General features: G+C 39.9%; 1 protein-coding gene across 1 annotated transcript in view; it reads left to right on the top strand.

Moving 5' to 3' along the window:
• TTC27 (tetratricopeptide repeat domain 27) overlaps positions 1–26,604 on the top strand; it is an 88,680-nt gene that overhangs the window by 9,533 nt on the left and 52,543 nt on the right. The window contains exons 6-10 of the mRNA XM_079969480.1: positions 3,907–4,071; positions 9,593–9,729; positions 11,908–12,020; positions 12,857–12,923; positions 24,810–24,923. Of these exons, the coding sequence (XP_079825606.1) occupies positions 3,907–4,071; positions 9,593–9,729; positions 11,908–12,020; positions 12,857–12,923; positions 24,810–24,923 (596 nt within the window). The remainder of the gene's footprint in view (positions 1–3,906; positions 4,072–9,592; positions 9,730–11,907; positions 12,021–12,856; positions 12,924–24,809; positions 24,924–26,604) is intronic.

Below are 26,604 nucleotides of genomic sequence, written 5' to 3'. Positions count from 1 at the left end.
TTCATGTGAATTATTTTTTAGGACTTCTCTCATAACCTGAGAGAACTATGAAAACAAATGAATTTCAATGCCCTTCTTCTTCTCTCCCCATGCATAATCTCCTCTGGAGGATCTGCTCTAAACACATGTAAAAATGGCATTAAAAAAAGTCAGGTTGAGCTTTTCTAGGATCTATGCACCTTCTGTATTCAATTAAATTTGCATTTGAAATGGCGTGATTTTAATGGATGCAATTAATGCCCTAAACATCAGTGTATAACTAATTGGAAAGTTGCTTTCAGTGAGCAATGTAAAGCAATGTTCTCCTTCATCCTGAAGCAGCCTGACAAGGAAGGCTATTATTAACATAGTAATTGTAGGAATAGAAAGAAGATTCTTTAAAGAAAAGATTAATTACATGTCCATCCAATGGCATTTAACCTCACTGCAGGCAGCGCTGCACAGTGGTTACCACACAGTTTTTATGGATATTGGTCCATTTTGTTTGTTTTTTCCCCCAATAATATTTATTCAAGTTTTAAAAGGTTACAAAGAAGAACACAATATATAAAGACAAAACATATACAAGAAAAAAATAAAAATAAGAAAATAAAAAAGCAAAAACAGCTAAAAAGGAAAAAAGATACAATCCAAAAAACAAAAGCAAAAGCAAAAGAACAAGTTAAACCTTAATATAACTCCCTTTCTTAACTTATCTCCTTGACCTCCTCACATCTCCCCTCTTTGTATTCTAATTCATATAGATATTTCAGCAAATCCTTCACCTTATTTTTATCCTTATATCTTATCTTATTATACTGTAATTTTCCATTCTTTCTTTCACCAATTAACCATCCACTTTTACTTTATTTAATCTTATTTCTCATTAAAACTTATATATCTGAACTTATTCTTGAAACATTTCCCCTAGGGTCAAAGAAAAATTCCATTCCACGATTTTCCCATCTCTCATTAAAAGAAAAAGAAAAAGAACAAATTATAATATATACGTTTTAAATTCCCAATTTTCTTTCACCAACTCCCCTCCCCGGTTTCGGCCCCTAGCAATAGTTCCATCAATCTCGGAAAACCATCAACCCGGAGATCTTAAGTCCGAGGCTCTTAAATCTCTTTCATGTCCCCTCTGCCGGTCTTTTTGGTAGTCTTTGGTGTTAAAGAACAGATCTCGGGGAAGCTCCAACCCATCGGTAGTCATATTCCTTCTTAGCAGGTATGCCAGACTTTCGTAGTTAAAAGTAGGGCCTATAGGATATTCAAAATCTTGTTTCATACTTTCAAATCCAAAGGCTCCAAAAGCTCCAACCACCACCTGGCTCAGATTTATATCCCAAAAGTCATTTGATCTCCACATAAGGTGATCTCTCCATCTTTCATTTTCCAAACCAAGCCAGGCTTCCATCTCCAAAAACTGGCTCCTCCTGGTTGCCATCATGTAAGGCCTCAAGTTGTAATCCACCATTTGCCTCTGTAGGGTTATGGCTCCCCCTTTCATCACTTTAATCACAACAAGTTTCTCCTTCTCAAATTCTTCAATTTGTTCAGTTGGAAGAGGTTCCTGTGCCGAGTTCTTGTCAGCTTCTTTACTGATGCCCACTTTTGTTCCCAAGATTACAACATTGGTAGCCATAACATTTATCTGGTCTTGCAGCTTTCCCAACAGATAAAATGTCCTGTTCAGTTCACACTCGACTTCCTTCCCGACCGCCATCCTTAAACAGTCCAAGGTCAAAAACTAGTTTCTCAGAGCTTTTATCTTTATAAGCAATTTCCCAGCTGCATCCTTACGGCAATATCCCAAAGCTCCCTCGATATTGGTGCATTTTGATCTGGAAGTAAGTCACACTTTGTCCATTGGGATCCAAGTATGTATATGCAGGATTGAAGAAATAAAACAAAATGATCTCTAGCAACCTTAACTCTTTTCAAAAAATGGGGGGATGATAGTGTTATTGATTAATTAGAATAAAATCCCATTGAACACAAGAACCCTGCTTGATGAGACCAAAGATTCGTATATTTCAGCACACTATTTCCCACAGTAACCAACTGGAACAGAGGCATATCTAGGCTCCCTTGCGTCCTTGGCAAGGAGCCGTATTGGTGCCTCAACCCATCCTTTGCTCCCTTGGCAAGGAGATGTTGGCCGCCCAGACCAGAGCAGGTGGGCAGGCTCCTAGCCACTCCAAGTCAAGAGTAGAGATGCTGTAATGATTGTAATGATGTAGATGATTCTGTCATAACAAGCCAGTAAGTGTTGCAGTCTTTGTGACCTCGTTGTGTGGTTGGGTATATTTTATCCTTCTGTTCTTCCTGGATGGATGTTTTGTAACCCTTCAAAGCTTGAAATACTTTTCAAATACAGGCTCTAATTCTCCATAAATGTTCTGAGTTACCTATTCTTCTTAAAAAGGTTGTCTTTAAATAGCAGCCAGCTTACAGCAATATTAGGAGTTAAATGAAAAGATGCGTACAGTCTTGTAATTTGACAGGTACTTATTCAATCAGATGTAAATGATTTCTAGAAATGTTCTTAGCTTTGTAAGTTTCTTTATCATTTGTGTAGGAAGCAAGATAAAACTTGACTGGAGCAGATTATGGGGGCATGCAGGGAGGTGCAATGGGAGGAGAGCATGGGAAAGTCCCATTGTGAGAGTTCAGGTCTGTTCTGCTGGCAGATAGATAAACTTGGGTGTTTTCTCTTTCTGTTTAATGTACCCGTCTCAGCTTTGTGGATAACAGCAAAGTATTATGATCTCAGTTGCTGATATCAGTGGGGCAGATAAAGATACGGCTTCATGTTTTTCGGCTTTAACAACAACCTCTGTTTGAAATAGGATGTGGTTAGTGATGACTGTGAAGATTAATTGGAAGATAAAACAAATTAGCTTTATATGAAAACATATTCTGGTTTGATACCAAGATTTTTCATACTTGAAAGCAATATGTTGAAATAAATTATACTTGGCAGGTACGCTAAGCATCTTTTTATAAAAAATTACATCATTCGGCTATTACTAATATCTTGTAACTTAAAAAAAAAATGTACCATGGAGCTCAGCCAGTTTCTTAAATAGAAAATCTTTACTAGAGCTATCATTCAATTCGTAAGTGCAGAGCAGTAATTTTTTACACACACACACACACACCGGTCCAGCTTCTTGATGCCAAATCTATAAATATCCAGTTCCCTTTGTGTTTGAAAAGGATATGAAGGCAAAGTATTATTGCATACTTACTATTCTGTTACTGTGGTAGGATTATATTACTGCTCTGTCTGGTCTACAACCTTGACCAGCTTCTAAGAATGTAAACCTTTATAAAGTGCTTTCATTATGGGAAAATGGGGCTGTTTGGGATGTATATATGCATGAGATTGATCCACTCTTGTAAATAGTTTGGCAGCTTATTTAATAAACTGCACTAGAAAATAATCCAGTATTTTCAGAAATTGATATTTGGATGAAATGCTTGGTACCATTTAAGGACTATAACCTTGCATTTGGTCCCTGACTTCTAATAATCCTAGACTTGCTTTTCAAGGCTGGCACTGTTTTCCCCATTGCAGGCATGATTCCCAGTCATTTTGATAATGGTTGAGATGGGAATGGCCCATGAACTCAGGTTTACCTTTGCCCTCCCTTTCTTTCTTGCATATCCCCCACCCCTGCTTTCCTAAATTTGATTACATTGGAGTACTACTACTACTGCTGCTACTTATTATATTGCTATCCAAGGTGTGTGAAAACCTAGAGGACAAAGGAGCCATTTTAAATTTTAAAAACTGATGTTGGTGTTGTCTTGTATTGAGTGGCAATACACAAGGTGTTTTTCCTCTGCTTCTCATTTTTTGTTTCCTTCTCAGTCCCATTTCCTAGTCGCCTCAACACCCTTTTTTTTGTTTTGCAGTGTCTGAAATTGAAACTTTATTTACTGATGACGAGTGCTGGCATCTTGCTGTTCAGTTCCACCTGGAGTGTGCTTACACGTTTTTGCATTACTATGAGTATAAAAAAGCCAAAGAACACTTTCTTGCAGCCAAAGACATAACTAAGCTACAGATTAATTTAACAGGTATGTTTCTTTTCCCACTTCTTAAACATTAATATTTAACACTAACTAGGTTTTGTGTTACTTGAAAGTTGGAAAGGGAAGATAATGGAGAAGGTGTTCAAGAGTGCTAACATATTTCTGTAGTGCTTTATTTGGGAATTACCTTCGATGAAATCATAGAACCACAGAATAAAATTACAGAATAGTAGAGTTGCAAGAGACCCCGAGTATCATCTAATCCAACCTTCAATGCAGGAATCTCAACTAAAATTTTTGGTTTTGTTCTACAAGTATAATTTCTAATATAAGAAGTATGTTTAGGGAAGCTTTTAATGTTTGATGCATTACGGTATTTTAATATTTTGTTGGAAGCCGCCCAGAGTGGCTGGGGAAGCCCAGCCAGATGGGCGGGGGTATAAATAATAAATTGTTGTTGTTGTTGTTGTTGTTGTTGTTGTTGTTGTTGTTGTTGTTGTTGTTGTTGTTGTTGTTATTATACCTGCTGGATCAGGCCAGTGGCTCATCTAGTCTAACACAGTGGCCTATTCTCACAATGGCTAACCAGATCTCTGTGGGAAACCTACAAGGCAGTATGCAGGATCAGGGTTCAAGAATACTCCCTCTTCCTGTGATTTCCAGCAACTGGAATTCAGGTGCATATTGCCTCTTAACAGCTGAGGTGGTCATTGTGGCTAGTAGCCACTGGTAGCCATACCCTCCATGAATTTGCCTAATCTTTTAAAACCTTCCAAGTTGGTGGTCATCACTGCCTCCCATGGAAGTAAGTTTCAAATGTGTCCTGTGTGGGGGAAAAGTATGTCCTTTTATCTACCCTGAACCTTCTAACATTCATTCAGCTTCATTGCTCTCCCCAAGTTCTAGTGTTGTGAATGAGAGAGAGAAACTTTCTGTCCACTTTCTCGTGCCATGTGTGATTTTACAAACTTCCATTATGACCTCTTCCTCACCTTTTCTCTCAAATAAAAGTCCCAAATGCTGCAACCTTACCTCATGGAGGAGCAGCTCCAACCCCTTGATCGTTTTGATTGGCCTTTTCTGAACTTTGTGCTTCTTTTACTTTTCTGCGTAGGATGCCTGTTCATTAGATTGCGTATGTTTCCTTGAATACTGGTTGCTGGCACAGAGGGAAGTGGGAAATGGACAGAAATCCCCTCTTCAGTTCAGAAATGTGGTCAGTCTTTAGGAACTTGGTGCATGAACTATCTCACTATTCATTGCCTCTAAAAATAAACCCCTGTCTCAGTTGGTAGAGCATGAGGCTCATAATTTGAGGGTCATGGATTTGAGACCCACATTGGGCAAAAGATTCCTGCATTGCAGGGGGGGTTGGACTAGATCAGTGTTTCCCAACCTTGGGCCTCCAGCGGTTTTGGACTACAATTCCCATCATCCCTTGCCACTGGTCTTGCTAGTCAGGGATGATGGGAGTTGTAGTTCAAAAACAGCTGGAGGCCCAAGGTTGGGAAACACTGGACTAGATGACCTGCGAGGTACCTTCCAACTCTACAATTCTAGGATTCTTCCATGATAATTGACTATTTGGTGGTTCTCTGTCTTTTTCAGTTAATTGTTTTGGTGCTGGCTCTGCTCTGCCTTATTTCTCTCCCCACTGCCTTCTCTTGTTTTATCTTTTAACTGGCATGTTCTGTAAAAAGCTGTATGATCTAGAGGAATTGCCAATATTGTGGGATGGGTTTACGACTTGCAGCTGGTAAGCTTTGGGTGAAGAAGGAATACTGGAGTGGGAGCATTTAGAGTAAGTATTAGCACATCAAAATACAGCTGTGGTTTGTATAAACATGACTCAGTTGGGAATCTGCTTGCTTTGATCTCTGCCTTGCTCTTTCCAATTTTAATGTCACTGAGCCTAAGTAAGTTGCGAAGTGTGAGGATGTCATGTACAATCCTTGAAGAGAACAGAGATCTTCGTTTGCAAGTGACAGGCCCACAGTTTAATAAAGGTGAATGAAATTACTCGTTTATCAGTTGCAAGGTACAACAATACAATAAAAAAACATAATGGGGCTTTTTGCAACAAGAAAGTGTTGGCTTCTCATTCCTTTAGGAGTGCAAGCTTGACCAAGAGGCAACGCTGAGTTACTGATTTTACCTGTTAATAATGTACAAAGCTAATAGTGATCTGCTGACCTGACACATCTTGTTGAGGAAGCACCTATCACACACAGCATCAGGAGCACCAGCATTATATACCATTGGGGAGAAGAGTCATAGCACATATTTTTCCATTTAGGTTCTATTTCCAGCTCCTTCTATTAACAAAATTTCAGAGGTAGGGCTGGGAAAGGACTGTGTGTGCAAGACTTTGCAGAACCATGTCAGTAAGGATAAACTGAACTGGCCTAGATGGACCAATTGCCTGACTTTGCTTAAGAGAGCTGTCACCTCTTTATATTCTCAGAAATGCATCAGAGAGCACCTACCAAGTATGTTATGACAGGCGTTGCTGTGATTCTAGGGGCATAAAATTCTCAAGATTAATTACAATAAATACTTAAATCAGAATTGGGATATAGTTGGTTCATGAGCCATTCTTCTGTCCTGTTTGTTGCGCCTAATCTTTGCTCTTATTTGGGCTAGTTCTGCCTATCTGCACACAACTCATGAATTGATTTGCATCTATGGATAAACTTGTAAGTATTCATGATTGTCTTATGGAGCTAGAGTCCAGGTTCTGTTTGACTACATGCTCAGGTTAGCATAGGTTTTATGCTGCAAGATAATCCCTTAGAAGTAAATGCATATTTTTCAGTTGAATTTAAAACAATCAAGGTTTCAAAGTATACTTGGCCTTTATCCATGCCTTAATGAGCAGTCCAAGTGGAACTCGTAACAGGGTGAAAAAATCAACAAATAATCAACTCTGATTTAAACTTGCCGAGTTTTCAACTACAAGGACATTTGTCTTAATATAATTGTCCTCACAGAAGTTTCCTGTGAATTCGTGCCAGAAAAGAGTGGAAGAAGAATTGTACAGTTTAATTTTAAAGAGCATGTAGCACCTGCTGTACTTTAAATTATTTAGTGTGTTGATGTCAATTGGCAAGTTACGCACAACTTCCCAAGGGTGCCATAAGCTAAGTTAACACGGTACAGCTCTTGCACAGTCCAAAGCTGATTTATTCTGTGTCAGTTTAGAGCCTAATAAACATACATTGAAAACCAACAGTTGTTATATTTTTGGGTACTTCTAAAGTTTGGAACTGGTTCAGGTTGGTCAAGAGCCATTGAAAGTTGGGGCCAAACTGGATGTGGCACCAAATGCATCTTGGCATTTGAGGTATACACTTTTTTGTAATGTAAATTAGTGACTGATGGTGTTAATGGGGAATTTTCTCCCAATGAAGGAGCAGCTTCAGAGGGACCATTGCAGGGGGGGAGGGCTAAATTGCCATTCCACACGTGATCTCAATAAGTCTCCCAGATCATATTTACATGAACATGCTTGTTTTTTTAAATGCAAATATGCATTTTATGTCACCTCTAGTTTGGCCTTCCTTTGGATAATCTTGAGTAACACGTCAGTAGTACTGCTCCTTTATGCACCGTGAAGGCAACATTGGGTGTTCTTGGCTAGAAAGAAGCCTGCTCAGTGGAAACTCCTGTTAACACATTTTTGAGGACATTTCACATTGTTATGGTGGTCCAAAAATATATCATGACAGTCTGCCCTTAAATGCAATACACTCTGTTTAAATCAATAGCATAGGAGGAAGCTGAGTAAAGATCCTAAACATGTGCATTTATTTATGGTCAGAGTGAAGGAATAGGTTATTTGGGTGTCAGTACCCAGATTAGTGAGGTTAAGTGGGACTTGCCAATGTCAAAGAGAAGATCTGTTGCTGTGGCCTCAGTGTGAGCTAATGAAGGTCTCTCGTAAGTGCTTTAGTGCTGAGGGTGAAGGGGAAAGGCTGTATTTTATCACAGTGGTGTCATGTCAGTAAAAAGCAAAACTAAGTCCAGGCAAGTCTGAATGGATTTCTTTCAGCTGAGTTTGGACCCATCAGTAGGGAGAGTGGTGGAATCCAAATTCGTAACAATAGAAGATGTTGATGCAATATGTTAAGAGCTGATTTTGTTTTGACCCAGTTTACATGCTGATTTACTAGAGAGGTAAACAGCTGATTTTGAGGCTTTGTGGTCTGACTTGCTGTAACTTGAATGAACACAAATTTAGTGTTTTCAAAAGCACATTTTTCTGCCAATGGAAAGGAGAAAAGTATTTTCTGTTTCCATTCTGTTTGGGTTTTAAATGAGCATTGTCAGACTGAATATTTTATGAGTTAGCTATAAATCTGTACTCAACAGGGCTCAAGCTGGAGTAGCGATGATCCATAATTTAGTGGTGCCACCGTGCTATAATTAGAGAAGCTTGCCTTATAATGTGGCCAAAACTATAGCATCTCTTTGAAACTGCATGGTAAAAATAGCCTCCCAAGTGCTTTGCTTAGTTTTAGTATGATTAAATATGATAAACGACTTATTAATTTTGTACTTAGCTATGTTTGTGAAATTGTAATTCCAGTTGGGATACATTTTGGTGGAATAATTATTCCTAATTGTTTTATCATTATTTAATTATAATTACTATATAAGTTAGAGCTCCACATACATAATTCTGTATTTTATTTGAAATCTTAACTGTCAAGGCTCTGATTCTATCTGGCCACTATCAGAATCTCTGGAAACTGTTGCTGCAGTTAATATATTATCCAAGCCTGCTGCTTATAAGTCCCTAAGGCAGTATAATTGAGGAGAGCACATTCCAGTTGCCTGACAATCTCTCCCAGTGGTTTCATGTAGTGCTAAATGGGGTAGAAGATAAAATGAAACCAGATTGGACCCCATAAGACATGGATGGAACCTATGGCCTTGCAGATGTTGTGGGACTCCAAATCCCATCAACCCCAGCCAGCATGGCTAATGGACAGGATCAATGGGAATTATAGACCAACAATACCTGGAAGACCACAGGTTTTTTCAGTACTGCTTTCTGGAACCTGCCTCTAGGAAGTCTGTAACTACCGCAGATTAGTGCCTTCTCTTTCCCCAGATATCATGAAGGATCATGTTAAACGAGAGACACCCTCAGTGTAGCAGTGTGTCCTTCTAACAGTAATCAGCTTTAATTGTGAAATATACTTATCAAGTGTTTTCCGTTATTTATTTAGCTAATTAACAGTACAACTTATATTGGAAAAAGCCACTGTTTATTAATACGTATTTGTGCTTTGTTGTAAATTTTATTTATCTACTATGACATTTATACCCGTCCTTTGCTCTGTAGGGAACTCAGGATGGCATGCATGCTGTTTCTAGTCCATTTCCCTTCCAGGCACTGACCAGACTTACACCTGCATAATCTATCGGCAAGGATGTCACATCTTGTGCCTTGAGAACATACCCTCATACGCCGTGAAATATGTATATGTGTCTCTTAAAGTGTAACTTCGATATATGTAACTAGAATTTCTGTTTCCTCTTGATGTCTAACTTTCTGCAGGTGCCCTAGGAAAAAGGACAAGATTTCAGGAAAAATATGTAGCACAGCTCATATTAGATGTTCAAAGGGAAGATGGCATCCTCCTTCCTCACCGTGAGCTTAGTCCAGCACCTTCCCCACTTGAAGATTTAACAAAGGTATAGGAATTTTTCTTTTGAAGTGTAATGTGCTGTTCAGCTTAAGTAGATTATGTCTTATAAAAAAGAATAAAGGGGACTTTGAAGGCCGATAGAAATTAAGACTGCATTATGTGTATGAAAGGTACAGTTATAGTAGCATTTCTTTTATAATGTATAAATCTTACCTCATTGTGTGCTGTAAAATGGTAATGACAGATTTTATATATACAGCATGTATGTATGTATGTATGTATGTACTTACTGTGGTGGATAAATCCACAAAGCTTTGGCCATTTTAGCAAGAACTTTCCTGGAGCCTAATGATACACACACAAAAAATTCTTTCATACTGCTGTGTGGTTTCAAATATATATTTGGTGCAACATCCTTAGAAAATGCTGCCAACTTAAATCAGAGAGGAGCAAGGGAGAGTGCCAACATGCATGTGTGCTCACTTGTTTGTTTACAGAGGCAGTTTCCTGTTCAAGAGTGTTGTGTTTGGGCTGGTGCTCTACTGATAAGCATTGCCTGTATGGTTGTTTGCCTTTTGCTAGCAATGACTCAAACTAGATTCAGACTACTGTGGGAAGATGTGGAAACTGTATCCTGTGTTACCATGGATTTGTTGTTCACAGCAGCAGTTTTCAATGAACAGCTGTTGCTAATCTAGGGCAGTATTCAATGAAATAGTTGCATGCATGCAAGCAGGAGGTGTTCTGGGGCAGGGACAGGGTGTCTGCCCTGGGTGCCATTCCAAAGGGGGTGTGTGACAAAATGCCGACCCCCAATCGGTGGCACCTCCTAGGGTGCTTGCTGTGCACCCTCCAATGCACGTCACGCCCCCCACAGACGGCATACCACGCCTCCCAGGATGTGCACAGCTCCAGGTGCCGGAGGGTTTCGGGGAAACCCAGAACAAATTTACGGGTGCATGCAGGGAGGAGAGGGAGGAAACGTTCCATTGTACAGGAATAAATCATTGTGCTGGCAGAATGTTTGCCTTAGCACTATCTCCAGTAACATCTGTGTAGGCCATACAGAGTACCGGGAAAGTTCACAGCAGCTTGTATTGCAACCTGGAGCAGCATGCTGAGGTAGACATGCAGTTCTCTGCACTATGGTCCATGTGTTCCTCCACGCTTGCACATGGCTTAGCATTAAGTCTGAACAAGGGATACTGTGTCAGGCCTGGTCGTTGTCCTCTTCAGATCACCACACAAACGCTTCTTGTTCTTTTATAACTTTTTATTGTGTATTAACAAAATAATCTTATAAACAGTTCTTAACTATTATTCCTCAGAGTCACTTATTTCAGATACCTTCTGAGCTCTGTTTCTCCGTGACCAGCCACCTTCAAAATGGCGAAGGCGCCTTTCCCTTCGTTTTTCCGCTCTTTTTTCTAACCTCCTGGCTAGAGCTGGCCTGTATCTCCCCTCCTCCGAATCTGAGCTAGAACTTAACCCTTGCCTTTCCTGGGAACAGCCGGTTGTTCCTCTTGCTCCCTTCTATTAGATTCACTGCTCTCCTTGCCCCCTTGGGGAATGCTTTCTCCCTCTGATAAACTGAAAACTTCTAACTCTTCCCTGACATCCTGGTTTGTTTTGCTCTATATATGTGATCTGTCTCTTAAGGTTTGTTCATAGTTTTCTGATTAGATATAATGATAAACTGGGGGTTGTTGTTTCCTTCACATGCTTGCAAGGAGGAGCAAAGCAGCCCAGATTGCCACATTCACAGCAAGCCATTAACTAGGGTCCAGTGTGACATGTTGAAAAAATGCCACTTTGTGTACATGTACATTTAAAAGCGAAGTCATTAGATATCAATAATATTAATCTGTCTAGCACAGTGGTTTTCTAACTTTATATTTTCATGGATAATTTTCCACATTGGCTTTACTGAAAAACTCTTTAGCAACCATTGCAGAACCTGTGTGTGTTAATTCTGTTTTCCATTCATGGTTCTACAGCTCTGTCAGTTGTCCTGCATTATTAAAAAAAATCATCTTCAATACAGTTGTTTTTCTACTAGGAAAGAAAAAACTTTTCTTTTTACTGATAAGTCAATATGAGAAATTATATTTTTGGCAGAGTTCAACACCAGTACTGCTGTTAAAGGTTTTTTTATTGTAACTTTCAAATAGCTGAGCAATTTTAATGTGAATGATCACTTGTGTGATTTTTTCCCACCCAACAGAATTATGATTTAAATGATGACACAGTGTTAAATGAAATAAAGTTTGCAGAATCTCATCAGAACCAGATGCCTGACTTGTGTGCAGAAGAGCTTGCTGTTATCCTTGGAATTTGGTAAGATGATATCTTTTGGTTCCACTTCGTCACTCTCTCAAGTATATGGCTGCAGCAAAATGATTTTTCCATAAAAACTTCTTGGTGAAGTACTTTTGGGGATGAGGTTAGATCCACACATGCACTCGCCTGTAGGGCTGGTTGAAGATTCCTTCTATTTGTACCTTCTTCACACAAAGCAGGAGACTAGGGGCCAGGTTAAACTCAGTTGTGGAGCTATTGGAAGTCAATGCAATGAGTCCCATAGTGCAATGGAACTTCTCCCCCAAATCTGCTTGGGAGAAGAGAAGGAAGATTATACCATCTAGAAAGCGGGAATGTTTGTGCTGATGAAATGTTCTGCTTAGAGTGACATTGAATTTCATATGATTTGACTGCTCTTTCGCTTTAACAACTTGGTGTATTATAAAATATATCTGATCTGATAATCTGAAAGTTTTGTACGTGATATTCATAGCTGCCTCACAAGTTTTGAAAATGAATTTCAGAATGTTTATATTTAACAGATAGTAAAATTTGACTGATTGGCAGGTGTTGGGTTAATTTCATTAATCCCTCTTTGGAGGTTATTCTCTGGGCATCTCCCCTTTTTCTTCAGCTGGACATCTTAATTATATGTTAAATCCAGCTGAAAATGTTGTTGACTATTGTGTATTGTATTTTTAATACTGTATTGTAATTGTCAGACAACTTAATGTATTTAATTGATTAGCAATAATTTTATCTTAGCTGATTTGTACCCAAAATCTTCATCCAAAGTTGCCTGATGTGATTAACAATATAAAATGCAAAAACCAGTAAGGCTCAGAATGTGATTTCCCCCCTCTTTTATGCAGCATAGATTTTCAGAAGAACAACCCGGTTCATAAGCTCACAGAAGAGGAGCTGCTTGCTTTCTCATCAGTAAGAAACTTCCCTATCTCCACTTGCATTCTGTTTAAACATTGTTTAATTGCTTCTCCCTCTGCACATAGTAGAAGGAGCAGCCAGATTGGGCCTTGGTGGCCCCGCCTCTGTCAGTCTCCTCTTGTTCATGGGATGGTCTGAAAATGCCTTCTGTTCCCATATTGTTGAACACACACAGGCCCTTGCGCACAGCTGGAAATCCTGGGTGATTAAGTTTCACGGTTGTGTGGAGGGATCTGTATAAATTATGCAAAAGTATTTCTTAAATCACTTTTCGTTTGCATCGCAAACTGTTCATGGCTCTCTACCAGGTGTTGGGAACCTCAGTCCTGTGTGTGAAATTGTGGCCCTCCAAGCAAGCCCCTCTGTCTGGCTCTTTGAACTCTTCCCCAGGCAGCCCCCTTCCCTGACCCTGCTTCACACCTCAATGTTTTTGCCTGGCTGGAATGTGCCCTTGAGCACTGACAATGCCTCTTGCTTGTCTGACAATAATAACAATCATCATCATCATTTATTACTTATGCCCTGCCCATCTGGCCGGGCCTCCCCAGCCACTCTGGGCGGCTTCCAACAGAATATTAAAAACACAATCAAACATCAAACATTAAAAACTTCCCTAAACAGGGCTGCCTTCAGATGTTTTCTGAAAGTCAGATAGTTGTTTATTTCCTTGACATCTGATGGGAGGGTGTTCCACAAGGCAGGCACCAGTACCGAGAAGGCCCACTGCCTGGTTCCCTGTAACCTCACTTCTCGCAGGGAGGCAACTGGCAGAAGGTGTCTGGGCAGATGGATGGGGGTAGAGACGCTCTTTCAGATATACTGGGCCGAGGCCGTTTAGTGCTTTAAAGGTCAGCAGCAGCACTGAGGGGTGTGCAAGATTTTAAAAACTAGCCTGCTGTACAAAAGTAAAATGTACATATGTTGCTCCAACCATCGCTAGCAAGCAGCCAGAAGATAATGTGGCCCTGAGGAAGAAGGGTCCCCCATCCATGCACTATGCTGTTTGTCTAAAGTGCCATCTTCAGTTTGTGTGTGGCATGTAGTCACATTCCTAATAGTTGTATGGGAAAGCAATCTAATCCCGCGAGTTAAGTGTTACACTTGGAGTAATTGCCTGACAAAATTGTCTTGGACAAATTGCTTTACATGCTCAATCCCCACTGACGAGGAGCGGTGTTTGTTGACAGAGATTACCTAGTATTTTGACAAGTTCAAATACATGTCCAAAAACGGTTCAGAGTTCAAAGTTGTTTCTGGGATCAGTTCAAAAGACTTTGGGGGCTGATGGTGGGTGACTTGGGGGAAGCTGGAAATGTGGCTAGATTCCAGCTTTTGGTATGATACTACCTTAATGAGCACATTTATCAAAGAAGTATTCTTCTCATGATTGAAATAGAGAAAAATGTTACAGTATTTAGAAGCTCCTTTATCTGCATAAGAATTCCCATCTATATTTGTATTTTGCTTTGTGCACCATTTCATTACTGGAGAAAATACAGCAGTTCTCCCGCAAGTGAACTGAATGAGTGCTTACTGGTTTCCTTGATTTCTGTTCTAGCTGTTTTCAAATTATGAAACCAGAAAGGCTCGATTAAGAGGTTGGCTTTATGAATTGCTTTGTTCCTACGCCTACCAAAGCTTTTACTGAATACTGCATTTGAGATAATACTGGGGAGGAAACGGACAATAATAGCCACTTGTAGCAGAAGTGTAGGTTTGTAAATATGGTATTTTTCATACCCAGTTCTATTTGTGTGTCTTGAAGTAATGAAGCTCTTATTTTGGGCAAATTCTTCATGTAGGGACATGTATACTGAAACAAGTCCAGAGAAGCTTATTCCAAAATACATTGTGTGGACTTTAAGGTGCCACTATACTTGTTTTGTCTGGAAATGGCTAGCATGGCTGCCCCTCTGAAAGTTATTACTACTGTGCCATCTAGTGGCTGATTATTTGAATACAAGTGCATCAGTGCACCTTCTGTGAAGGAAATTTCAAGGAAACTTTTGCTGCCCTTGAATGATGTATTGCCTGTCGTCAGCCATTATACTTCTTGCTAGTGTTAATACTGATCATATTATTTGTCAATTCGTTGATGCAGAAATTGGCCATGGGGGAAGAACCTTCTCAAAGCGTCTTTCTTTTGTATTAAGTCTCTAACCTTCACTGTACTTCAGGAAGTTGTGGAAAAATAAAAGGAAAGTTTCTAGTTCTCAGGTGCTTTTGGTTAGAAGCCTCCAATTATATTTGCCAACACCGTAAGCATCCTCTTGGTTTATGCAAAAAAATAAATTACAGAAAGAGAGTTTTTCAGTAAAGCCAAGATTGATGTTTGATCCTAGCTCCTCTAACATCATATACACTGTTGTGTGTATGTGTGAGCAGGCATCTTCTCAGCCTACATGTGGATTCCTAAATCTGCAGGCTGGTTAGATGGTTGTCATACATTCATCTGATATCTACTTAAATATGAGACGTTTCAAGATACCTTGAAGCATCAGTATCCATACAGCTCTTTTTAAAATGAGTCGTGAGTCACCACTTCATTGTGGGCATTGTAGCTCAGATTCCCAGTAACCATGTTGATCTGTCAGCACACAAAAATCCAGATCAAGGTTGGTGATGTTTTGATGAACCCAATGACTTTTTTTGTATGTATTGAACACCTGCATTTGAACAAAAGGCCAGGGGAAACAGTGAAGGATGGGTAATTATTATTATTGTTGTTGCTTCAAGAGAGGTCCATCTTAACTTTCAGCAGCCTACGTTCCTTCCATACCCCTAGTCTTTCTCAGGGTTTTTGAGTTGAGCTGGCTGTTATCACTAGAGGAAGTCCCAGTCTTTTCTCATCAGGAACCTTAAGTTTCAAATTATATTGGTTGGCCACTTCATTCAATATACACTTGATTTCTCTTATTCTCTCCCTCCTCGCACTCCATAAGAGCTGTGGCAATCCATAACTCACAGTCTCATCCATCACTCAGAGTCTGGAATACTTATCTCTTTCATTTAGCTTTCCTTCCCCAATAATTGGTAACAATTCCCAACTGTATGGCTGTTGCTTCCCCTTTTGCTGTTCACCTGAGTCTCCTGATAAGGGTGGGGGAGGCCTATATTTCCATCCCCATCCTTTCAGCCAACTTCCAGCCCAGCCATGTTTCTTCTTGGCCACAAGGCCCAAATGGGCTGAAGATGGGAGCCATTCACAGACAGTTCCTTAGAGGCAGCATATCTGGTACTTTATTTATTTCAAACATTTGTACCTCCTGTTCCAGGTGGCTTCTAACTACAAAAAGGTGAATAATATTCCAACATTCAGAAGCAAAGGTTTTTTTAAAAAAATAATAATAATGGGATAGAAGCATACCTAATCATATTTTTTTAATCCATTATGTGGTTTTGTTGCATGTGAACTGCCTCACGCTCCCTGCTGAAAACAAAATATATAATTGCAGTTCTTGCTGTGCAGCAGTAGTGGGGAACTTTTCTAGTCCAGCAAACTAGACTGTGGTGACCTCAGGCCAGGTTTGAAAGATGGGTGCTGCTGCTCACCTGTCAATCACTTGACACTGCAGTAACATCAAGTGGCCTTTTCTTTTGCCATCGGGAGTCTTCCGAAGCCCCTTTCATAGCTCTTAGAAGAGCAACTTCTGAAGATCTGACAGAAGCCCTGCTCAAAGCGGAGGGCTAGATAGCACTTTTGAGTGGAGCTTCTGAAGAAGTCACCCATTGGCACTGCCTTCCAACACCCTTTCAGCCAAGTCTGGCTCTTATCAGCCGTTTGCTGTGACATCAGGTGTAGGGCAGGTGGGTGTGGCTTTGCCCTCAGGGGCAAAGTGGGGAGGCCTGTTGAAGCCTTCATGCCAGAAAATTTCCACTCCATACTCTAGAGACAGTATTGATAGGGACCCACAATACTTCATCCACAATCCAATGAGCTGTTGTTGTACTGTAGGCAGGAGTTGCTTTGATCTACAGCAGAATCCTCTGCCACAAATTGCTCTTGAAATTCCTTAAGCTTCAAAAGCAACTTTATCTGTGATGTGGAAGGGCTTGTATGGATTCTTGTTTTGCGGATAGTTGCTCATTACAGACTCCCTCCCCCCCCCCCCCGGCTGCCACTCAGCGCTGCCTAAAAATCTGCTGTGAGGGATTGGAAAGACCTTTTCAAAACAGCATGCCGGGTTGTATGGGGTAAATTGGAACAAGCATTTTCCTTCACAGCACAAAGAGCTCTGCTGGTCCATAGGATCTTCCTCAAGTGTGTTTGTTTAATTATTTTTTGTTTAGAGTTCTTGTAAACCTCTCAACATTTAAAAATTCCAAAGTATTATGTAAAGGATAAAATGTGCAATAGAAAATGGCATATAAAGGACACAGGATGCAGTTTAGTACTTTTCACAATGACCAATACAAACGTCTTTAGCATATGCTGAAAGCAGAACATTGTGAGGGCAATTGAGGAACAAAGCCAGAGTCAAAATTGGTTTTTAATGAAAAATCAAATTACATACAGTTTCTAAAACAGTCTGAAATTTTCCATATAATTGTGTTTTTAAAGATAAATCTGCCCTACTGAGCTTTTATCAATTCTTTTGAGATTGAAACTGGTGCCTTAATATGAATGGATTAATGCTCTTGGAAACCATTAAGAGCAGTTTTTAAGGAAATAATTTTTTAAACAATTGAAGCATAAATACAATTGTAATGCTGATCTTGTATCTATTTTTATATTGTCAACTTAAATAGAAATAAACTTAAATCAGTTTGTCCTTCTCATTTTATTACATTTGGCCATGCTTGAGGACCCAGGGATGAAAACAATTGTGCTTTTGATAAACTCAATTTTAATATCTTAAAAGTATATAGAGCAAGTCACTGTTTTTCTTCATAGCATATAAATTTGGGCTAGAACACTAGCCCGTGTTCTTTGTTCAAATATTTCTAATTTATACGGGAGACCTTTAATAGTATATTACAGTTTAAACTTTTGTCTTTATGTTCTGTTTCTGCTGCTTGCCTCCACTTGCTTGGTGAAACATAGGAAAACATTTTAAAAATCAGATAACGGTATTAAAAGGGGTAAGATCAAGGGGACGAGAGAGCTGTCAAAACTGATAGAATATTGTCTGGTTCAAAGGTGAACCAGATGGTGAAAATAGCTCTGCATTCCACTTCGTTGATCCTTATTTTTCATAAGTGTTCAAATCCTGTTGACATATGGGAAGGAAAAAGATCCATACATACTTTTTCTCACCTCTGCACCTCCTCTAGTCTGGATACATTTCATAATTTCCCCAGAGACTCCATTTTTAAAGAATCTCTCTTAGCAACTATTGTATTATATAGGGTGAATTAACAGGGGTGTGTTGTTAATTTTTTTAAAAAGTGGGTTGGCTCCAAAGAAACATGAAAAGAAGGAAAATATCAGCTAATAGTTCTTGCAAAACCTTTCCTAAGAGTTCACTTAGTTGTATATTATGTGGTCCCTGTAGTAGTTTCCATGCTTCTGTTTGGTGGGGAGGTTTTGCAAATAGAACATATTTTCTTACAAAAGGCTCTAGCATAAGATATAAAACAGCCTTTTAGTGAGTAAGACATCTTTTGTATATAGACAGGCACCTTTGTATCCTTTGTATAAATACAAAATGAATAAATTCAAATGCAGGTAAATCTAATTTCTATGGGCACAAAATCTCTTCTTTTTAAGTAACACTGTGCATACCGTCTTGGTTCCCATCCAGGAACACACTGATAATTTTTTGAACTTGCAGCACTGACAGGTGAAGAACAGAACTATCATCTCTCCTCAGTGCTATTTAAACAGAGGCCATGCTTGGTTTTGCCCCTGATGTTGCTGGGATTCCCCTTCCCTCTCCATGTGTGTTTAAGGTGAATGTTTACAGCAGAGACACTCTGATTTCCCAGGGGTTTTTAATTGTGGGGGTAGCATCCTCGGGTATCAAACACAAGAGGATCTGGGAAGAACTGGGTAATAATTTGGGCAGGCTAAACAAAAGCATAGCCTTGAAGCTCTGCTTGTACCCATGGTGAGTAATGCCGGAATAGGGCTGTGGTGTTTGCCAATCGGCTATAATGCAAGGCAGGAGGAAGGAAGCCCATCTTGTGTCCTAGTAGCACATCAGAACAAACAGCCACATCTCTGGTTCTAATGGGAGTTTAGCAGAGAACTGCCTAGCTGAGCCCAGTGTCCTTTCTTGCTTCCTGCCTTACCTAACAGCTCTTCAGTGTTATTAATTGCTCCAGACTGAAGCCTTTCAAAGAGCTGATTTGCTCCTGTGAGGTGGAGTCCCAAACTCGCCAACCGCCAGTGGCTGTGACATGAGTACTACTGATTGCTGTTACTGAATGTGCCTTCCCCAATGCAGTTCACTTTTTGTACACCTGCTAAGAATAACCTATATGTTCAAACCCATTTGTCTTGACTAGAAGATTGTAAAAGCACCACTACGGAGGTTATAGGTTAGGCAACATTATTTGGAGAAGCATTCTGTCCCCTCTCTACAGGTGTTATAATACAAATAATTCTAATGAAATGAGCTTGGTGAAGATCTCACATGAAAACATTGGCTGTCCTTTCTCCCTTCTGTTAAACTTTTTCTCTCCATTCTATCTTTGTGCTTTTATGTCACGCCAGTTAATTTGTGGCGGTCTTCTATTCCCGAAACCTTAGCAATGTAAAATGCTGGTACTGTGTGTGAAATTAGGCTTTCCCTGACAAAGCTCTCTTGTTTCTTCACGCTTTCTTTCCCTATGTCACTATTTTCTCTGGCAGCCTGGTAGACAACTGGCCTGGTGTGTACCTAAAGATCTTCTCCCTCTCGTTTGTCTTTGGCCAGCTGTATCTTCTGTGAGTCATTTGGTCAGGAAAGACTTTGACTTCTTTATAGCATGAAAACAGGATTACAACAGAGTGCTGTTTGATTTGGCATAGTGTTTTAGAATGCTGAAACAGTTCGTTCTTTAAAATGTCTCACTTTTCCAACCTTTCATCCTGGTTTACCCCAGTCTCTGGTGTAACCATAAGAGGTGCTTTTATGTTCTGTCTTAAAACTGAAGTTTCAAATGACATCTTAGGAATTTTTCTTAAGACAATTCTTTTTTCCACTTGATTATTGGTGGCTCATGTATACTGGAGAGGCCTGAGGAAACACTTTTAAAGAACTTTTACATATGTAGTCTATCAATTTCCCTTTTTATTAAGTTTTGTTGGGCAAATTATTTTGATGTCCTGGGAGAATGGATTTGTTCATATATGGGGGATCCACAGTTTTGCTCACCATGGTGAGTACCAAGAGAACCTCTGGCCAGCCTGATTCCTAGGCCTCCTCCTAACTCTGGGCAAGTATTTGACACAAGTCTCAATCTGTGTTGGCTCTGACTTGTTTGGTGTTCTGGGTGCCTGGCAATGGCAGACCAGCTAGTGGGGAAGGGGGGGTGGAGTAATTTTTTAAAATTTAAAAAGGAGAAATGGCTTCCACTGAAATATTGCAAGTACTGATTAAATCTGAAGCATGGCTGACCTTCTTGAAATAATGCATGCTTTGTTCCAGTTCACTGTCTAAAATAACATTAGAACAGTCTATTTAATATCAGAGAAATGTTAAAACTGTTTTTAAAAGGTGTAAGACAGAAATTAATTCACAGAAATTAATTCACACATTTTCTTTCTAAATGACTCGCTCGAAGACCTCTTCATTTCCAACTCCGTATTTCCCCGGGATTTTAAGTACAATATTAGCATGCACAACATTCATTTAGGAATTCCTGTTGTACTGTCAGCTATTGTCTATGAAAATCCTTGAACTCTGGCATTGAAAAGTTAAACCCTTTTCATAGAAATCCAAATTCCTGATTTATTGCTGTTGAGATTGGGCCTTCGGAAATACATACTGATGCACTATGATGTGGTATGGAAGGCTGCGCTTGCTTGGTTTCAGGAGCTGGTCCAATCTAAACATCTAGTTGGGGTGGAAGACAGTGTGGCTAAAGTGGCTTTCAGCCCAACACAGAATAAATGATATGTTTGGAGTAAGGTATATGCTGGTAAAATGGCTCAGCTCCACTTGAAGTGCAAATGGAATCCACGCCTTGTGTAGCTTTAGCCTTCACTCATTATTGAAAACCAATTCTTTAAACAAAATAGTGAACTGACTCATTTTCCTCGCATGAAAAAATAGGTTAATTGCAAATCTCTTCTGATGAAAAACATATTCCAGAACTGAAATGTGTATTGAAACCCTGTCAAAAATGAATTAAGATTCCCAATAAGAGCTGTAAATTTCCCTGGTCTTGGCTGTAAAACTTTGGCACTGCTTTGCAGCAAATTAAAACCAAGAATAGTTGATGCCAGCTATACCACAATAGCTTGTTCATCTCCTAACGTTGCCCATGAACAGGATGTAAGTCTCTGTTATAAAAGGTATTGCAAGAAAAATCCTAGAGGCTATTGAAACTATCAAGAATAATCTGCACTAAAAGATGTAGGCAGACGCAAAAATGTTGGCATTACTAAGTATGAATTTTATATATGAAATGAGGATAGCCAACAAGGTCCCCCCCCCCCCCCCCGGTGTTGTTAGGCTACATGTCCCATTATAGCTCACCCTTCTGGAGGGCATCACAGTGGCTACCCTGATGTAGAATATTACACTCCAAGGCATTTGAATATTTTAAAACACTTAGATGCCTTTCTTCTAAATGATTGGCCAACGAATCAGCTGAAATGCTATCTAAAGCTACCTGTTCTAAAGTAAATTATCAAATGCAGCTTTGGAAGCTAAGATACTGGGCACAGTTAAGTATGTCAGCCTGAATCAAAGCAGCTACATAAACCAATTTCTCGGATGTGTTTCTTAACAGCAGTTTCCCATCACATGTGGCAGCCCATCTTTTAAAACTGAGGGCAGTTTCAAAACAAATGTGTGGCATGGTTGTAAGACTGCCGCTAGAATGTGAGGAAGTCGATAATCCCACTGGACACACACTGGCCGCCCCTTTCCTGTCACTTGGTTTTTCCCACTGCACAAGCAGCAATGCATTGCAGAAACAACAGGATCCAACAGTTAACCATGGCTTCCCATTATATGCAAATTCAAAAACTGGTGGTTTCCAAACAAGCCAAGATAGGAAGCCATCAAACAATGGTTTCACATTTTGGCTTCTTTTGAATCCTAGCTTGTTTTGCCATCCACGTGACACAAGGAGCAAAGTAGCTGGAAAGAGGCTGCCCATTGGTGCCAAATCAGTCAAAAGATGTCAGCTGCGTTGTGTATGTTGCTGCGACGTCCATCTGGGTCCAGCATAGGCATTTTGGTTGATTGCAAGGGGTTACCACACAAGTGTCTGTCAGGCTTTGGACACTACATTACTCCCCAGTGGATTTTAATATAGTTTTGATAAGACACCGAGAACCATTTGGACAAATATGACTGGGACTCTGTATTATTGTTTTCCTGGACTACGTTTTGTGATCCATTTTGCGATGCATTGCCGGACTGATGGGATGTGAACAATCTGAATACAGCAATAATGGATTTGCATATTGTGATTTGGAGGGAGACAGCAGTATCTATAAGTGGTTCCTGTGTTGGGACAGAATGTACTTGGAAATGGGAGAGGTGACTTGTTGCTTTTCAGTGTCTCCAGAAGCTCCACTTTATATGGGACTTTAGGCAGTGCTTGAATTATGGTAGGGGAAAGGTAGCCCCATCCCCCAAAGTACCCCAAACTAGCCAAATCATACCTCCACTGCAGCCTTCTATAAAAGGATACTAAGGTAGCTGTTGGAAAGGGTAAGCAGGTAGGGCCCCTCTAATCTCTCCACTTGTGTAATTTGACTCTCCCCCTCTCCTTTTGTGTCCCTGCATCCTGCCAGATCTGTTTTGGGTTCCCTACAACCCTCCAGTGAATATTGGGGAGGTGTGAGCAGTGCACAAGGGAAGAGAGGGGGGAAGTTCCATTGTACTGTATACTTTAGAAATGTGTGTGTGTTTTTTTAAAACCTAACAAAAAACAAAGAGTATTGTGTTTCCCTCTGGCTACCATATTCTAAAACCGTTGTCGGCAAAAGCTTAGATACTAAAAGTTTGAGAATACAACAGAAAAGAGACTTACAGGACAAAACTAAGAACCAGAGTTGCCCAGTAGTTAAAAAGATTGCATTATAGACAATAACCAAGAGGTAATAGATATATATAAAAAGAAAAATCTTTTAGGCTGTAAGTACAGTTGAGCAGCAGAGCATGCTGATGATTGCAGAATTTTCTTCTCATGTATGGTGGATTTAGCTTTGGGATTCTACAATATAGGTGCTTGGTACTTGCTCATGGGAAGACTTCCTCATCACGTGCCATAATGACTCCTAGCCCGTTCTTCAACTTGTTTGGCTTTTAGTAGCTGTGCTTGTGCTCCTGCCATTTACGCGTTCACTCATGTTGCCAGTCTGTTACTAAAGTTAATCCGTTTTGCTGCTATCCTCTTCCCTCCCTTCTGTGTCGCGTCTAGCAAAGATCATTAGATACAGTAACCAATTTCAAAGTCTGACCAGATATTCTCCCCCTTTGAAAAGTTTCCTGGTTGAAATAATTGTTCAAGGCCTTCCTATCCAGTGCATCAAGATATTGGAGGCAAGGCAATAAAGCCTCATGCTCCATAACTCTTAAACACATCTCTTAACTGTAAAATTAGCAGAATAAAACCAACAGTGTGTAAAAAGTCTTGAGCTGCTTTAGGTAACTGCAGTCCATTAAATACTGGGTCTGGGACAGTCATACAATAGTCATGCTATTACTGCCGTGGGTGCAAGGATTATTCAATAGCATTTCAAATTTTCATCGTCCGGCAATTCTCATTTATGATGGTCGCTTCACCACATTGTCAAGATAGCAGCCAGTGAAAGAAATGCTTCCACGTAACTGGGCCATTGAAACAATCTGTTATTAGCTTTTGAAGTCAAGAATTGTGTGGACACAGAAGTATGTCTCGAATAATTGGCTTGGATCCTGAGACGTGCAAGCTGAACTGCAGTTCCACTGTAAAGTTTCCCTCCCTTTCCTCTTCAATGCAGCCCCTGAATAGTGTAGGCCAGAGCTTTCCAAACTTTTCATGTTGGTGACACGCTTTATAGACATGCATCATTTCGCGACACAGTAATTCAGTTTTACTAGCAAACCGGAAGTTAAACTAACCCCTTTCCAGTTCCGACAGGAGCACAGTGAGCATTTGCGCGACACACCTACATACTGTAGCCAACACACTAACGTGTCACAACACACAGTTTGGAAAGCTCTGGTGTAGGGTATGGCACAGTGGGGAACCTCTGGAAGGGGGTACCTTATATGAGTGGAAGTACATTTATGCTTGCACATAGTGCTGTTAGATCCAAACCATTCAAATTTGATACAGCCTTTTGTTTAGCATTTGATGGTTTCCTTCAGTGGCAAATGGAAATGTTACCTCTTTTTTGCTATTTTTTTCTACCCGCAATTTAAGCAATTAGCCTTACTCAGCTAAAAATGGCAAATTATCTTCTACTAAGAAAGAGTACAGTCATTTAATGGTTCCTTTTGTGCCACATAAATGCTATTTTGAAATGCATTGATACCAGTGACATAATACACAACAAATAATCTCCAGTATGTAGTTACAATGCTACAATAAATTAATGCTGACTTTGTTGTATTGGTACAGATCTTTGAATCACCCATTAGATATCAAGAGTCATATTAATTGTCAAATATTGGTTATAGTTGACTACCTACTGTAACTCAAGTGTCCTGGGGCACCACACAGTAAGATGTCTCATCTTCCACTCTCTAAAAATAAATGCTTCGTCCTTTTTCTTTCCCTTTTTCCCAGTATCTGCTTTCACAACCAAAATTCTGGGCAATTCAAACTTCTGCTCTGCTTCTCCGAACGAAGCTTGAGAGAGGAAGCATTCGTCGAGTAGAACGGGCTATGAAACAGACTCAGGTAAGAGGGGTTTTTTGGTATATAGTTAAGTCTCTCTTCCAATTTTCTGCTCTTGCTATTTGAAGTGCTTTCTTCTTTTTTCAAATAAAGAAACAATATAAATATTCAGGGCTTTTCATAACACTTGAATTACTTGCAAACTTTAGTTATTTCTAAATGCAGCGAACAAAAATTTTCTGTAGGCTATTTAGAGCTGCAGCTTTTCTGCAGTCTTGGTGAAGGATACCCACGGATTGAAACCTGTTTCTGCTTGGATCACCATTATTAGATTGTGGCAGATGATGTTCTGCCTCTGTACAGTATTGGCCAAATAGCTACTGGTAGCAAGCACAAGGACAAAATGTTCAGGAAGATCAAAAGATATTAGAAGTGTAGAGAACAAACTGAAATGTCAAAAATATCTTTTGAAAGACTGCTGAAGTATTTTTACTGATTACAGCTGCAGGCCTATGGACATTTACTTAGGAAAAAAGTTCCATCAAGCTCTGTGGAATTTCTGGGTGAACATACAGGATTGAGCAATAGTTGATATCGCTAGTAAGGTTTCTGCAATGTTTAATGCAAAATCCAAAAAATGCTGACAGATTAATATTTTTATGAAAATATATTTCCTTTATTTTGGTGTACACATGCTATTTTCTTGAACCGGGCTAACTATTTTAAGGCAAGTTGTTTTTTTTTTAATATTGAAATCTCATTCTAAGCCATGTTAAGGAATTTGTTGATTTGTTACTTTTCAGGCTGCTTAAAGTGATAATGCTGTAGTTTTAGTTACCTGTCAGAAATCTGCCATTGCCTGTCTTCATGGGAATTACAAGCAGATACAAGTTTTGATCTGTATGATTATTACACAAAAATCTCATGCAGCCAACACTGTTCCCACCTAATCATATCTTTGCTTTTATAATGCAGTTATTGTGCCTGTTAGCATTCGATAGTTTCATATTTTCTTTGCTGCTGAATCATGGAAATTTTCCTATTTAGGATTTATTGTAATAATAATAATAATAATAATTTATTATTTATACCCCGCCCATCTGGCTGAGTTTCCCCAGCCACTCTGGGCGGCTCCCAATCAGTGTTAAAAACAGTACAGCATTACATATTAAAAACTTCCCTGAACAGGGCTGCCTTAAGATGTCTTCTGAATGTCAGGTAGTTCTTTATCTCTTTGACATCTGATGGGAGGGCGTTCCACAGGGCGGGTGCCACTACCGAGAAGGCCCTCTGCCTGGTTCCCTGTAGCCTCACTTCTCGCAATGAGGGAACCGCCAGAAGGCCCTCGGCGCTGGATCTCAGTGTCCGGGCTGAACGATGGGGGTGGAGATGCTCCTTCAGGTATACAGGACCGAGGCCGTTTAGGGCTTTAAAGGTCAACACCAACACTTTGAATCGTGCTCGGAAACGTACTGGGAGCCAGTGCAGATCTCTCAGAACCGGTGTTATGTGGTCCCGGCGGCCACTCCCAGTCACCAGTCTAGCTGCCGCATTCTGGATTAATTGCAGTTTCCGGGTCACCTTCAAAGGTAGCCCCACGTAGAGCGCGTTGCAGTAGTCCAAGTTTCATTCACAGCTAAACAATTTTTCTATTAAGGAGGCAAGTGGTGTGTCATACCAAAGGTGCCTTTAAAAATTGCTTAGCAAGCAAACTGGTATTCTAATGGGTAGGGCTGTCTGTCTT

This window comes from Podarcis cretensis, assembly GCF_951804945.1.
Source record: "Podarcis cretensis genome assembly, chromosome: 3".
In the NCBI taxonomy this organism is placed as follows: Eukaryota; Metazoa; Chordata; class Lepidosauria; order Squamata; family Lacertidae; genus Podarcis; species Podarcis cretensis.
The sequence above is the reverse complement of the archived record's forward strand: the minus strand, read 5'-3'. Positions and strand labels throughout refer to the sequence as shown.